A 15,150-nucleotide genomic window follows, 5' to 3' on the forward strand; every position below is an offset into this window, starting at 1 on the left:
AGTATTCATGGGCATTTAGAGTAGGCAGGATGTGTGAGGTGATTCTCCCCCTCTGCTCTCATGAGACCCCACTCAGAGTACTGCATCAAGCTCTGGGACCCCCAACACAAGAAGGATATCAAACTGTTGGAGAGGGTCCAGAGGAGTCCACAAAGATGATCAGACGCCCTATGGGGACAGGCTGAGGGAGCTGGGACTGTTCAGGCTGGAGTAGAGAAAGCTCTGGGAAGACCTTATAGGAGCCTTCCCGTACGTGAAGGAAAGCTGTGGGGACTTTTAACAAGGGCTTGTAGTGCTAGGATGAAGGACAGTGGCTTTGAGCTTGAGGAGAGTAGATTTAGACTGGATGTTCGCAAGAAATTCTTTAGAGTGAGGGTGGTGAGACACTGCGACAGGTTGCCCAGGGAGGTCATGGGTGCCCCCTCCCTGGAGGTGTTTGAGACCAGACTGGATGCAGCTTTAAGCAACCTCGTCTAGTGGAAGGTATCCCTGCCCATGGCAGGGGAGGCTGGAACTAGATGATCTTTAAGGTCCCTTCCAAGCCAAAGCATTCTATGAATATCAGAAATACTGTTATGAAAATGTTTCCTAAGGAATAGAATTCCTAAAAGACAATTACCTCAAGAAAGTCTGAGTGCTTCCACTTCTCTGACTTCCTCCTTTTTCCTTCAGTCTTAAAATAGTAATGAATGAGTCATGCAGAGATATCAGATGTGTGTTGCACATAACAATTTTCTAGCCCTGTATCCTTACTTTTCCTCAAGAAAAGGAAAAGCAGCATTGACATTCTGATTACCATGTTCTTGATTAAATTATTGAATTAATTTATTAAGTGATCATGATGTGTTTTGAATTCACTGAATCATTCCAGTTGCTTCTGAATTTGTAGTTACGAGACATCATTAGTTGATTCTGATGGTAATTCAACAGAATCTGAACTATGTGCATGTTGCACTACTTTAAAGCTGGCACTAAAGCTGCTGAAATTAATGAAAGGTGGTGCAGAAGTGAGTGCAAGGCTGGATTGCTGCAGATGGGTTTTTTCAAGAGCTCCACCATAAGCTCAGCTTTAGTACATAGGGGCTACAGCTGCAGATATGAGCACTCTCTTCTGTTTTCTCCTTTTCTTACCTGCATCTCCCCTCCCTTTACTCAGCAATAGCTGCTTATTTTCCTGTGTTTTACAATTTGGTTTTGACCCTTTTTTTTTTTTTTTTGCCCAAGACTGAAAAAACATTTTTTCTGCATAAATGCATTTGATTGCTAGTTCACCAATAATACTATTTCTTTTCTGGATTCAAGTTTTATCTAATTTTTTTTACCTCCTGAGGGTGTTCCTATATCTTCTTGTCAGTTTTAAAAGGATGCAAAGTACTTAATAATCTGTGCATGACTGTTGCCATGTTACCCCAGGGGGTTTTCTTGCCATACTTCCTTCTCAAGGGTTGTTTACTCCATTTAACCATACTATATACTTGCTGTACATAGAAAGCCCTCTTGCTTTTCACTTTCCAATCCAATAGCTTGTATTAATCCTAAATGCCTACATAGGAGAGGAACTCCCAAGTTTGTTCCCTTTCATCACCTAATTTCTCACTTACAACCATGTGTTTGTTATCCTTCTTTTAGTTGCAACCAAGGGAAAGCAGGATGTATGCCTTGCATAGTAGTTATGTTTGAGAAGTCTGTTGAAAACATAGGCAAAGATACTGTAAACTTTTGTAGGGGAACAAAGCTGGTGAGAGGTTTGAAGGACATGTCTTAGGAGGAGAGGCAGAGGGAGCTGGGATTGTTTAGCCTGAAGAAGAGGAGGCTGAGGGGAGATCTCACTGCTCTCTGCAGCTATGTGAAAGGAGGTTGGGGTGAGGCTGGTGTTGGCCTCTTCTCCCATGTAATTGATGACATCAGGGGAAGTTTAGGTTGAATAGTAGGAAAAATTTCATTCCTGTGTGGTCAGGTATTGGAACAGGCTGCCCAGGGAGGTGGTGGAGTCACTGTCCCTGAAGGTGTTCAAAGAACACACAGATGTGGTACTTGGGAACACGATGTCGTGGTCATGGTAGCTGAGTAGAAGGTTGGACTTGATCTTAGAAGTCTTTTCCATCCTTAATTATTCTATGGCTCTAGGATTTTGTATCATATTATGTCATATTTGAAGAAGCAAAAAATAAGCTGTTTCAGTATGGCTTTTAAATAGATCAGTAGCAGTAGTTTCCTTGAGTAGTAAGTAAAGCGGATTGGAAAATAGGGGGCTCAAAGAAATGTTTGACACAGATGATGCTCAAGTATGTCAGTAAATCACAGCAAAGAAATAATTACTTGTCTTTCTTTTCTTACAGGAGCAGTATGAACTGTACTGTGAAATGGGTTCCACTTTTCAGCTGTGTAAAATCTGTGCAGAGAATGACAAGGATGTGAAGATAGAACCTTGTGGACACCTTATGTGCACTTCTTGCCTTACAGCGTGGCAGGTACTGTCATAGTTCAGTTAGTGGAGAAGGGGATGGAATTCTTTGTTAAATCCCTGTTTAGAGTGTGGGTATGTGTTTACTTTTCCAGGTACTCATTAGGAGGATTCAAGGATGTGTATCTATTTAAAATGATACACTTTCCAAATTTGTGGACCAAAAGCTGTGAAAAACGGAATTCCACAAGTCATTAAAATCCAGATTTGTAGGCTGGCCAAGGCCATTTGCTGACTGCTGCTAGGTGGGAACTATTTCCTGAATTGCAGTATGTACTCAGATGGTGAAAGCTGGGCCTTTGGTACCAATTCAGCCACCCAGGTCACTTCATAATGTATTCAAAAGGCATGAAGGGGGCAGATAGAACCAGAGAGTGAATAACTGACTAGACAAGAGTTTTTCTCTCTTTGTTGAGAGAAAGATTTAATAAGTAATATGAGTCATTAAATGGCCTCTGAAAAGTTCATGCTAATCATATATAAAACATCTTGCTTTAAATGTTTTTGGGGTAACAGATTGAATGGAGAAGAAACTCCGACCTCTCAATGTCATTTTCAGAATATCCCAAGAGCCACAGACACTTCCTGGTAACACATGTTGATGTATTTGTCCATCTTGTTCACAGACATAGCAGTCTGTGGGAAAAGGAACACTGGGGAAAAGGAAGACTGGTCCCTTTTGTTCACCACAGTTAACAAGCATTTGACTTAAAAATTGAAATGAAAAGCAGGGGTCATTTCTGTTTACTTCAGACTGTTCTCTAGTAGCAGGTTCTCAAATGGGATCAATTCTATCCCTTTCTTCTTTTGTGTCTATGTTTTGTGGGGAAAAGTAAGGGTCATTGTATACTCAGGCAGGACTCACTTCAAGTTAGGCAGCAGTTTTTTGGTTACAAATGTAGTGAGAAGAGCAAAAAGGAATCATAGAATGTCTTGACTTGGAAGGGACCTTGAAGACCATCTATTTTCAGCCCCCACCACCTCCCACTAGACCAGGTTGCTCAAAACCTCATCCAGCCTGGTCTTCACAGGTGTCCACAACTTCTCTGGGCAAACCAGTCCAAATGTCTCACCACCCTCATAGTAAAGAACTCTTGAATCCTTGACTCTGCTCTGTTTTTGACTTGATTTTAAACAAGTTCATATCAATTAATGATTTTTCATTCTCATGTTTAAGATATGACTTAAAGTTGTATAGTTCTTCTTTTTAAATTCCTAATTAAGAAATCATAATTGGCAGGCCAACATGATGTATCAGAAATGCCATTTGAGTTTTCTTCAGGTAGTAGTAAAGCTTGCTGAAAAAATTAGTCTTCTCACTTTCCAATTTTGTGTTCTTTCTGAAATTGGAGTTTGGTGACCCAAATCCAAATCTTTCACATTGCCTATAGATCCTAAATTCTCACAAAATTCCATTTTTAGACATATTGAGATAGGAGTATTCATTTCACTACTAAGCAGCTGATGAACTGGAGCAGTGTTTCTCATTTCAAGAGTACACTTTCTCTGTTCTTACCAGTTTCATTCTGACTCTAGTTGCTCATTGCAGGGGGATTAGATAAGTTGTGACCTTTGAGGGTCCCTTCCAACCCTCAGATGCAATCTGTAAAGTAAAAAAAAATTCTGAAATTCTGAGATCTTGCAGCTTGTTTTTTTGTTGTTTTTTTTTTTTCCTTCATTGCTTAGCTGAAAGGACAAAGCAAAAGGATGGAAATCTTTGTACTTTTGCTTGTTGGATGCCTCATAGCATGGTAGCAGCAGTGATGTATGCTGCTGCTGGAGACTTGAGAAGCTAAGATCCTCAGTACTTTGGCCAATGGCTAGGGATTCAGGAAGAGGACAAGAAAGTATTTTAGGCTCAGAGAACTGACATATTTGAAACCATTAAGCTTCATCAGAACATTGCAACCAGCTGTAGTCAGCTGGTAATCATTACAAATTTAGTTTTGTATAATTAGTGAGGCAATGAGGAAATACTGCACTGTAACAGCATCAGCTGTTGGGAGCTTCTGGTGGGCTAGTGTTTAATTAGCAGCATAATAGCTTATTAGACATGCATCAAAAGGTCCAATACAGATGTTTTCACTAAGCAGAAGAAAATTAAGTAAGCAACATCAGATCTGCACAGAATACTAAGGATGATTCATCACCTTTATGGAGATCAGTCTCTCAACTAAGACTTAGTGTAATTGTTTCATTTTTGGGTGATGGAACAGGAGTAAAATGTCATTTTTCTTAAACAGAAACCTATTCTTGTCTAAAAACTACGTATCTGACCTGATTCTAAAAGCATATGAATACATATGCTGCATTGTAAGGTTCTCAATATCTACCCTCTCAGTGTTCTTATAAATAACCTTTCTGTGCATGTAGACATCCATGTGTATTCATATAGACATCTCAGATCTCAGTTTGAATTTCTCAGTTGTATTCATATTGTTGAATACAAGTCTCTGCTGCTGGGCTTGGTTCCACAATATGTTTTGGTGAACTTGGTGCTTTTTTGAAAAGGAAAGGAAGAAAAGGGCAACAAAGCTGGTGAGGGGCCTGGAACACAAACCCTATGAGGAGAGGCTGAGGGAGCTGGGGTTGTTTAGCCTGGTGAAGAGGAGGCTCAGGGGTGACCTCATTGCTGTGCCAGGGTAGGTCTAGGCTGGATATTAGGAGGAAGTTCTTCACAGAGAGGGTGATTGCCTATTGGAATGGGCTGCCCAGGGAGGTGGTGGAGTCGCCATCGCTGGAGACATTCAAGAGGAGACTGGATGAGGCTCTTAGTGCCATGGTCTAGTTGATTGCTTAGGGCTGGGTGATCGGTTGGACTGGATGATCTTGGAGGTCTCTTCAACCTGGTTGATTCTATGATTCTATGAAAGTGCTAATACAGAACTAATTGACTGCACAGATACAAGCCAGCCTTGAAAACTAAGACCTCTGTACCTTCTTGATAAGGCTGTGTTTAGAAAATGAAATTGGAAAGAACTGTATGAGTAAAAGAGAACTTCTGTTTGCTTCAAAGTCATCACTTCAGTCATTCCATATAATATGGAGGCACTCAGTGAGGTTCACTCGTGCTTTCTATTGATAATGCAAGGCTGTGGAAAATAGAGTACATATCTCTTTCTCTACAAAATGAAAGTCTAGTACTAACCATGCCAATAATCATAGAAATCATAAAATTGTTTTGGTCAGTAAATGTCTTAGAGGTCATTGAGTCCAACCATTGACCTAAGACCACCATGGCCATTAAACCATGTCCCAAAGTGCCGTGTCCATATGTTTCCTGAACACCTTCGGGGATGGTAGCTACACTACCACCCTGGGCAGCCTGTTCCAATGCCTGACCACTCTTGCAGGAAAGAAGTTTTCCTAATTACCAACCTAAAGCTCCCTGGTGCAATTTCAGGTCATTTCCTCCATCTCCCACCTGATAGTGGGGAGAAGAGACCAATTCCCACCTCAGGGAGAAGAGACCAGTTCCCACCTCAGTGCAACCTCCTTTCAGGTAGTTGCAGACAAGAGTAATAAGGTTTCCCCTTTTCCTTCTTTTCTCCATACTAAACAACCCCAGATCCCTCAGCTGCTTCTCACCAGACCTGTTCTCCAGGCCCTTCACTGGCTTTGTTGCCCTTCTCTGGACCTGGTCCAGCACCAAAATGTCGTTCTTTTTAGTGAGGGGTCCAAAACTGAACCCAATATTTAAGGTGCAGCCTCACCAGTGCCCAGTACAGGGGCACAATCACTTCCCTATTCCTGCTGACACTATTGCTGATCCAGGTCAGGATGCTGTTGGCACACTGCTTGCTCATGCTCAGATGGCTTTCGACCAGCACCCACAGATGAAAACAGACATGACTGTTGCCAGGACTCATTGTTTATAGATACCTAGCCCCAGGATACAGTTCTTTCAGAAACAGCAAAATCATCTCTCAGTGTAGTAAGACTGGCGTATGTTGTGTTAGAGAAAAATTAAAGCTGTCTTTACATCTTTTTCAAAACAGGTAGATTTAGAATTAATTTTTGAGTTAGTATCTTCTTAACTCTCTACTCGACTGTAAATATGATGCAATGGGGTTTCTGGATTCGGATCAAATCATCTTCATCTCTTAAAGCTTCAGAACTCTTTTGGGTGTGGTTTGTTGGTTTTGTGCTGGTTTTTTGTTTTGGTTTGGTTTGGTCAGTCTGTGTTCTGCCTCTTGTCTCTTGAGGGAAAATTTTCTTTAAGTGCTTGGAAGAATTTCTTTTGTTCATTAGTCTGAAATCTACTTCAAAGGCTTTTTGATTGCTTCTGAGAAGGAAATAAATATTTCTGAATGGAATGGAAATATGGCTGCTTGACAATCATCTAACACATTATACTTCCTAGAAATGAAAATTCAAGTATTTTTTGTTTCTGTTCATGTGAAAATAGTTCCTTGTTTTACATAATTTATTGAAAATGTAGTAAAGCCCTGGTTTGTTACTGAAACATGAAAAACATGTTAATAGCTTTAGATGTTCTGCATGCATATTGCTGACTGATGGTAATGTTGCAGCCATGATGGACTGCAGAGAGAGAATAAAAGTTGCTGAGCCCTAAAGCTCATCTGTAATTTCTAAATTAAATGGAGAGATAAATACTCTATTTATTTTTATATTTAATATATAATAGAAATATAATAAATTGTAATCTATCTGCATACATCAACTTCTTTCCTCTGAAGAAAGAGAAAAATTGTCATCCTAAAAGGCAAGATGTTGCTTCCTGACCTGTACTACTAAGACAATTACAATTTTGGTGCTTTGTAGGGATAATGGTTGCATTTTGATTACTTGTTTTTAAGTGAAGCTTAATTTGTTGTAAAGAGACAATTTGCAAAGTGGAGTAATTTATCATTTACTGTAGTTAAATAATTCTGAATCTGTTTCCTTAGTGGTCTGAGAGACCTGATAAGGGCATTTTTGTGTTGAAAAGTATAAGATCTACTTTTAAAATCAGTCTTTTTTTTATTTTAATAAATGTTTTTGTTGCTTTGGTTTGGTTTGGTTTTGTCTTGCTGTAGGAATCTGATGGCCAAGGCTGTCCTTTCTGCCGCTGTGAAATCAAAGGGACCGAACCCATCATTGTGGATCCCTTCGATCCAAGGGATGAAAACTCCAGGTGCTGCAGTATTATTGATAGCTTTAGTATGCCTATGTTGGACTTGGATGATGATGATGACAGAGAAGAGTCTTTAATGATGAATCGTTTGGCTTCAGTCCGGAAGGTACGTTTTCAAATCCTATACAATCACAGAATGCCAGGTGGAAGGGACCTCTAGAAGATCGTCTAGTCCAAGCACCTTGCCAAAGCAGGGTCACCTAAAGCAGGTAACACAGGAACATGTCCAGGCAGGTTTTGTAAGTCTCCAGAGGTGGAGACTGCACCACCTCTCTAGGCAACTTCTTTCAGTTCTCTGCCACCCTCAAAGTAAAGTTCTTTATCATGTTTAGATAGAACTTCGATGTTCAAGTTTAGTGTTACCCCTTGTCCTGTCACTGGGCACCACTGAGAAGAGTCTGGCCCCATCTTTCTGCCACCCGTCCATTGGATATTTGTAAGCATTCATAAGATCCCCCCTCAGCATGCCCTTCTCTAAGCTAAACAGCTCCAGCTCTCTCAGCCTTTCTTCATATGACTGATGTTCCAGAACCAGGAAGGCCTTACTTGTTCACACAGAAAATGAACTTGAGAGTTTCGGAATAAACTTGGAATTTAAGGGTAAGACCTTTCTGATTCTGGAACAGTGCTCATATGAAGAAATGCTGAGAGAGCTGGGGCTGTTTAGTTTGCAGAGGAGGAGGCTGATGGACATGTGGTCCAACCTATGCAACAGATAAAGCTGTATGTTTGTAAATGGAATTGCCTGAAATTGTGAACAGTGAGAGACTGCACTTTGTACTCTAGCTTTCAGTAGGGTTTCACTGGGTTGAAAATGCAAGAGGCATCAATATTGCAGCAATAATAGTGAAGTTGAACAGAAGAAAAAGATAATCCAGGTTCTCAGCTGATATAAATTGAGTTCAAGTTGTTTGTAATGGAGGGAGCATGAGATAGAACCGAGTCTCTTATCCAAAATATGCTGAATGAACAATTCCCTAAATTTTTATTTGTAATGAACAAGAAACATCATATGTACAGAATATATTATTAATTTTCATATACACATGCATAGTAAGCATTAGGATTATACTTGATTTTCTAAATAAGTTATAAATATTGTTGCTTTGTAAAGGTGACTTGGAACCCAATTTGTAGTGCGCTTAAGTAGTTTTTAATCATGTTCCCTGTGATTTGTGTACTTTTCTCTTTCTTAAAATTTTATTTTATTTCTTTTATTTTGTTTTATTTTGGGTTTTTTTATTATTTTATTTTATTTTTAAATTTCCTTTTACGATTTTTCCCCCCTCTACTTTTAAGATTAGATACATTTAGTGGGAAAAGTGTGTCTAAGATTATTCATAGTGATTTTGTGGTTTAGGATGCTGAAAGTGGTCTGCGTTACATTCGTTGGACATAGATTTTTATCACTGATAAATCAGCACTATGATTAAGAAATGTTTATTTTATGTTGATAATTTTCACTACTATATTTTAGCCTGGACTAGATCTTGTCATAAACCATCTATATTTTCTGTGTTTTCTGTATTTTCTATATTTCACCATTTACTGAGGTCATCTACATTGGAATTAGTTCTGTACCACCCTACTCTGCCATTTCCTTATTTTTGTGTTTGGTTAAAAAACGGGGAAAAAAGAGGACAAATATAAAGGGTTTCACCCTCCTATCTGATAGCATCTCTCAGTTAATATTGATACTTCTGGTATCCTTGCTAATCTCTGAAGTCAGTGAATCATTCCTGTGTTGTGTATCTAATACACCATGGCCTACTCTTGGGAGCAGTTTATCCTTCCTGGCTGGACTTAAATTGCAGCCTGCAGCCTGACCTCTGTGAAATAGCCCTGAACTGATGGGCTTTTATAAAGCTATCGCTTCCATGATAAGGTAAAAATGCATTATGCTTTTATTATCAAAAGAAGGAGCAATAGGCTTTACTATAAGAAGTCATGTTTTCAGGATCTACCAAGTGCTTGAGTGCTTTGATGCCTGCTCTTGCTGATGTCATTAATTTCATTGTTCACTGAAAGAAACCTACTAATTATCCCTGAGGTTTCGGAACATTGTTTTCCACTTTGTAAGCCTCTTGAAAATCTTGAATTATCAGGTAATGTGGTCATTTTCAGCTGCTCTTTTCATCTCAAAACACAGGATCACAGGATGTTAAGGGTTGGATGGGACCTCTGGAGATCTTTGAGTCCAACCCCCCTGCCAGAGCAGGACCATATAGCCATAGAATCTAGCACAGGTCACACAGGAACACATCCAGACAGGTCTTTGAAGTCTCCAGAGATGACTTCACAACCTCTCTGAGGAGCCTATTCCAGTGCTCTGTGACCCTTACAGTAAAGAAGTTCTTCCTCATGTTGAAATGGAACTTCTGTGCTGTAGTTTATATCCCTTGCACCTTGTCCTATCACAGGGCACAAGTGAGAAAAGGTTGTCCCTTCTTTCTTGACACCCATCCCTCATATATTTATAATAATTTATCAGATGCACTCTCAGTCGTCTCCTCTACAGACTAAACAGCCCCAAGTCTCTCAGCCTTTCCTCATAAGGCAGTGTTCCAGTCACTTAATCATCTTTGTAGCCCTCCATTGGACTCTCTCAAGTAGATCCCTGTCCCTGTCATTGATGAAGATGCTGAACAGCACCAGACCCAGCACTGATCCCTGTGAGATCCACTAGTTACAGCTCTCCAGCTGGACTTGGCACCATTGACCACTGCTCTTTGGACTCTATTGTGTAACCAGTTCCTAATCCATCTCACTGTCTGTTCGTCTATTCCAGACTTCCTGAGCTTGCTCACAAGGATGTTATAGAAGACAGTGTCAAAAGCCTTGCTAAGGTCAACATAGACTACCTCCACTGGTCTCCCTGCATCTACCCATTCAGTTATGGCATCATAGAAGGCTATCATATTAGTCAAGCAGGATTTCCCCTTGGAAAATCCCTGCTGACTGCTCCTGATCATCGTCATCTCTTCCAAGTGCCTAGCGATGACCTAACAATCACCAGTGGTTGTACAGTGATGCTTTCATCCACACCACCTTTTGGAGCATGGCATTACTCATATACACCTACCATTCTGTGATTCACACATTGCATCATGTTGAAAGGGACTCTCAAAAATGATCTTGTCCAACCCTCCTGCAGCTGACTAGCAGGGACACCTCCAACTAGAACAGGCTGCCCAGGCCCACATCAAGTCTGATCTTGAGTGTCTCCAGGGACAGGGCCTCAACCACATCCCTGGGCACCCTGTTACAGTATTTTACCTCTCTCATTGTGAAGAACTTCCTCCTGTGGTCTCATATGGTTCTTATATGATTCTGTGGTTTTTACTTTATCACAAAGATTGTCGGATGCTTTCTCAGCATAAAGCTGTTAATCACTGCAGATCAGATGGGCTGATTTTGGTCTCAAGTAATCTGACTAGACCATGTAGTATTACTGAGAAAATCTTCTTGTGACATATCTGGCTAGTAAGGAACTGGGATGTTAAACTTACTAGAAGAGAAAAGTTCCAGGGATATGGAGTCCTGACAAAAAGGACTGTAGGCTTTCATTATGTGTTGCATAAAGATTCAAATCAATCCTTGTTGTCCTAAAAACTGCACTGGAGGAGCACTCTTAAAATGCTGTGGAAGGGAAAACTCCAGGGTCACCCTGTTTCAGCCTTCCAGTACCTAAGCAGGCTACAGGAAAGCTGGGGAGGGACTTTTTATAAGGGTTTGTAGTGACAGGAGAAGGGACAATGCATTGAATCTGGAAAAGGAGAGATTCAGACTGGATATTAGGAAGAAATTCTTTCCAGTGAGGGTGGTGAGACACTGGAACAGGTTGCCCAGGGAGGTTGTGGATGTCTCCTCCCTGGAGGTGTTCAAGGCCAGGTTGGTCTAGTGGGAGGTGTCCCTGCCCATGGCAGGGGAGTTGGAACTAGATGGTCATTAAGGTCCCTTCCAACCCAAACCATTCTATGTTTCTAAGATGTTACTTTCAGTTTTCACTTTCTTTGCTGCTTGTAGTTTGAAATATCTTCATAATGCAAAGAATAGTTGCAGTAAGCTCATTGTGGAAGTGAGGCTCATTACGGAGTAAAGGCCCTGGGTGGGTTTTTAAGTGAGCTTTTCCTTTTGGAATTAGAACCTGAAAAACGCTTCCTGGAGTTGTCACTAAAGTGTAAGGAAGATAAAATTTTTGGTCACCTTCTGTACCTGTATGGATTATGAATATTAGGTAGATATCAGAAGAATAGCAGTTCTGCAGTATTTTAGTATGTCTGAAGAGTACTCATAAACTGTAAGAGGTACCTGAATTAAGTCCCTGAGGGACCTCATACTTTAAATTTCTTTTTGGAAAAGAATAAGCACAAAGCTACTTACTCATTCTTTAATGGAATGAGTAAACTTAAAGAGAAATAAATGGTTCTTGTTAGGTGTTGTGTATGATTCAGCAGCTGATCAGATGTGTAAGTGAGGCTTTAGAGCAGCCCACTGCAATTAGTCTGTTTATCAGCCTCATCAAGCAGCTTTTGTTTGTTTGGTTTTTTTTAATTTCCGAATTGTCTTCAGATCTTTCTTTACGAACGAAAGAAAAGAATAGTGCCAAAACCTCTGTTAATTGTCTCATCAGTGAGAAATTTCCAGTCCCGTGGTATCAGATTAGCTAATGCAGTTATTGCCTGAAACTTTCAACATTATGAAATGCACATAAAAAAAAAGATGCAGGATACAGGCTCAGTTAAATGTATAAAATGGCTTATTTCATTTTTGAGAGGACGTATCTAGTAGGCTGTGTTTATTATCCCATAATGTTTAATATTCCATTGTCCCAATGAACTAAGATTTATACCACTTTAACTTGTACAGTATGTGTCTGGATTCACTTCTTTTAAAATAAAGAAAATAAAGAAAGCAAGTAGTGCAGGTGTTCTTAAAAGCAAATAATTTTGAATTTGGAAGTCCTGAGATAATTGATCCAAGTAGTGTTGTATGAAAACACAGAGGAATGCTCTAACAATACAGGCATCTATGGAGTTTTCAGTAGCTTAAAGTGAATTAAACATACTCTAAAAACATGTTCCTCTAAAATCTGATGAAGTTACCTTATCTGGGAAGTTAGTGTCTTCTCTTATTTTTCCTGGCTGTCTGAATGCACCAGAGGCTAATTTTGTTTCAAGCTGTTACTTTAAAATACTTACAGGAAATTACTAAAGCTGAAAGCCACCTTTTGTCAGGTGACAGAGGAGTGGCTGAGGGAACTGGAATTCATTAGTGTGGAGAAGAGGAGGCTGAGGGGAGACTTCATTGCTCTCTACAACTCCCTGAAAGGAGGTTGGAGTGAGGTGGGGGTTGGGTCTCTTCTCCTTAGTATCAGGTGATAGAATGAGAAGAAATGTCCTGAAATTGTGAGGAGGTTTGTGCTGGGTGTTAGGAAAAATTTCACTGCTGCAAGAGTGGTCAGGCATTGGAACAGGCTGCCCAGGGAGGTGCTGGAGGTGCCATGGCACTTCAGAGCATGGTTTAATGGCCATGGTGGTGTTAGGTTGGCAATTGTACTTGATCATAGTGATCTTTTCCAGCCAAACCAGTTCCATGATTCTATGACTACCTCTGTGATTTTTTTCCTTCTTCATGATGATCACTTCGGGGTTTCTTGGGTTTTGGGTTTTTTTTCTTAAACAAATTACTGGAATATATATTCTTTTATGTCCATCACAAGTTAGCATGGATCTCAGCTTTGAGGTAGAGCAACTGGTAGACTTCTTTCTTAGTGACTGTAGGATGAGCACCTATCTATTAATTAAAAGAGCAACGGGATGCCCATTATGATAAATGACTACTAGTAATTACTTGACAAGCATCTAATGTTTTAGTCATGGAATGGAAATTCTGTACTTGATTATCCAGTAAATAGTATTATTTCTTTCTGTTTTGAAGTGCAATGAGAGGCAGAATTCACCAGTGACTTCCCCAGGATCCTCCCCTCTTGCACAAAGAAGAAAACCACTTCCCGACCCTCTGCAAATCCCACATCTTAGTCTTCCACCTGTGCCTCCTCGTTTGGATCTTATTCAGAAGGGAGTGGCACGGTCACCATGTGCCAGCCCAACTGGATCACCAAAGGTAAGTCTTACTGAACCATTATTGGAGAAACAGAGTTTTGATTGTTGTTAAGGTGAGGTGGAGGTGCCTTGTTTCTTTTGGAAGATTGACTATTCTGAAATTTTCCATGTGTCTTTTCTTTTTCAGAAGTTTGCTCTGTTCAAAAGAACTAATTCCTTGTAGCTTAGAAAAACTTTAGATTAGATCCACATTGATTAACTCTCTTACCTCCTTCAGTTGGCTTTGACAAGTGCCTGTCATTTCACATATCTTACACAGGCAGATGTTTACAGCTACATGTGTTGGTTAAACATGACCTCTGTTTGTCTGATGATTATATGGTACTTGGTTAAGGTCAGAATGTTAAAGATATTGCTGTAATGGATAAGTTCTATGACTGGACTTAAGGTTAGCCTCAAAACCCACCAAAAGCAAAGAAATCTCTCTCCACCCTTCAGAGAGTTACAGACTGTCCTGCAAGGAACAGAGTAAGTATGTTGAAGGCTGTGATAGTAGAGGAATATTCACAGTCATAATCATTGTGTGATCTGATAAGCATTCTTTGTAATTGTTGAAGATAAAGTGAGAAAAAGGCTTCTAGTAAGCTTCCCATTCCCTTCCACTTGGAAAGGCAATCATGAGAGAAAATGAGCCCCATTAAGCTCCACATCAAATGAGATTTACAATAATAGTTAATTCATGTTGATTAATTTTTCCCCCTACATTTTCTTTATTGAAAGCCAGTTTCTGGATAGTATTGTTCTGAAAAGGAAGGCATGACCCCTTCCATGGAGGTATTCAAGGCCAGGTTAGATGAGGCCTTGAGCAATCTGGTCTAGTGGAAGGTGTCCCTGCCCATGGCAAGGAGGTTGGAACCAGATGATCTTTAAGGACCCTTCCAATCCAAACCATTCTGTGTCATAAACTCTGATCCAGGAAAATAAATAAAAGTGAAAGTTTCCTGAAAATAGATTTAAAGGTAATTAACTCATTTAAAATGATATGTTGTGCTCTGGTGATGATTTATGCTCAATTTCCACATTATTCTTACAAGACCAATATCTACAGACTTTCAAAACCTTAAATGGCGTATATTCAGTATAGGTGTGTATGTGTATATATATGTGTGTGTGTGTGTGTGTGTATATGTTTGGGGCCAGTCCTATTCAGTATCTTTACCATGAGGGGACAGAGTGCACCCTCAGCAGGTTTGCAGATGACACTAAATGGAGTGGGAGTGCTGATCTGCTGGAGGGTAGAAAGGCTCTGCAGAGATCTGGATAGGTTAGATCAATAGGCAGAGGCCAATGGGATGACTAAGTGCTGGGTCACAACACCCCCATGTCATGCTACAGGCTTGGGGCAGAGTGGCTGGAAACTGCACAGCAGAAAAGAACCTGGAGGTGCTGGTTGACAGCCCAGCTGAACACGAGCCAGCAGTGTG

General features: G+C 40.2%; 1 protein-coding gene across 4 annotated transcripts in view; it reads left to right on the forward strand.

Annotated features, from left to right (window-relative positions):
- Positions 1 to 15,150, forward strand: part of CBLB (Cbl proto-oncogene B) — a 121,241-nt gene that overhangs the window by 81,998 nt on the left and 24,093 nt on the right. For all 4 annotated transcript variants that reach the window (XM_054387654.1, XM_054387400.1, XM_054387485.1 and 1 more), the window contains 3 exons: positions 2,340 to 2,471; positions 7,504 to 7,707; positions 13,542 to 13,727. In XM_054387654.1, the coding sequence (XP_054243629.1) occupies positions 2,340 to 2,471; positions 7,504 to 7,707; positions 13,542 to 13,727 (522 nt within the window). The remainder of the gene's footprint in view (positions 1 to 2,339; positions 2,472 to 7,503; positions 7,708 to 13,541; positions 13,728 to 15,150) is intronic.

The sequence above is a fragment of the Indicator indicator genome, chromosome 1, assembly GCF_027791375.1.
Source record: "Indicator indicator isolate 239-I01 chromosome 1, UM_Iind_1.1, whole genome shotgun sequence".
In the NCBI taxonomy this organism is placed as follows: Eukaryota; Metazoa; Chordata; class Aves; order Piciformes; family Indicatoridae; genus Indicator; species Indicator indicator.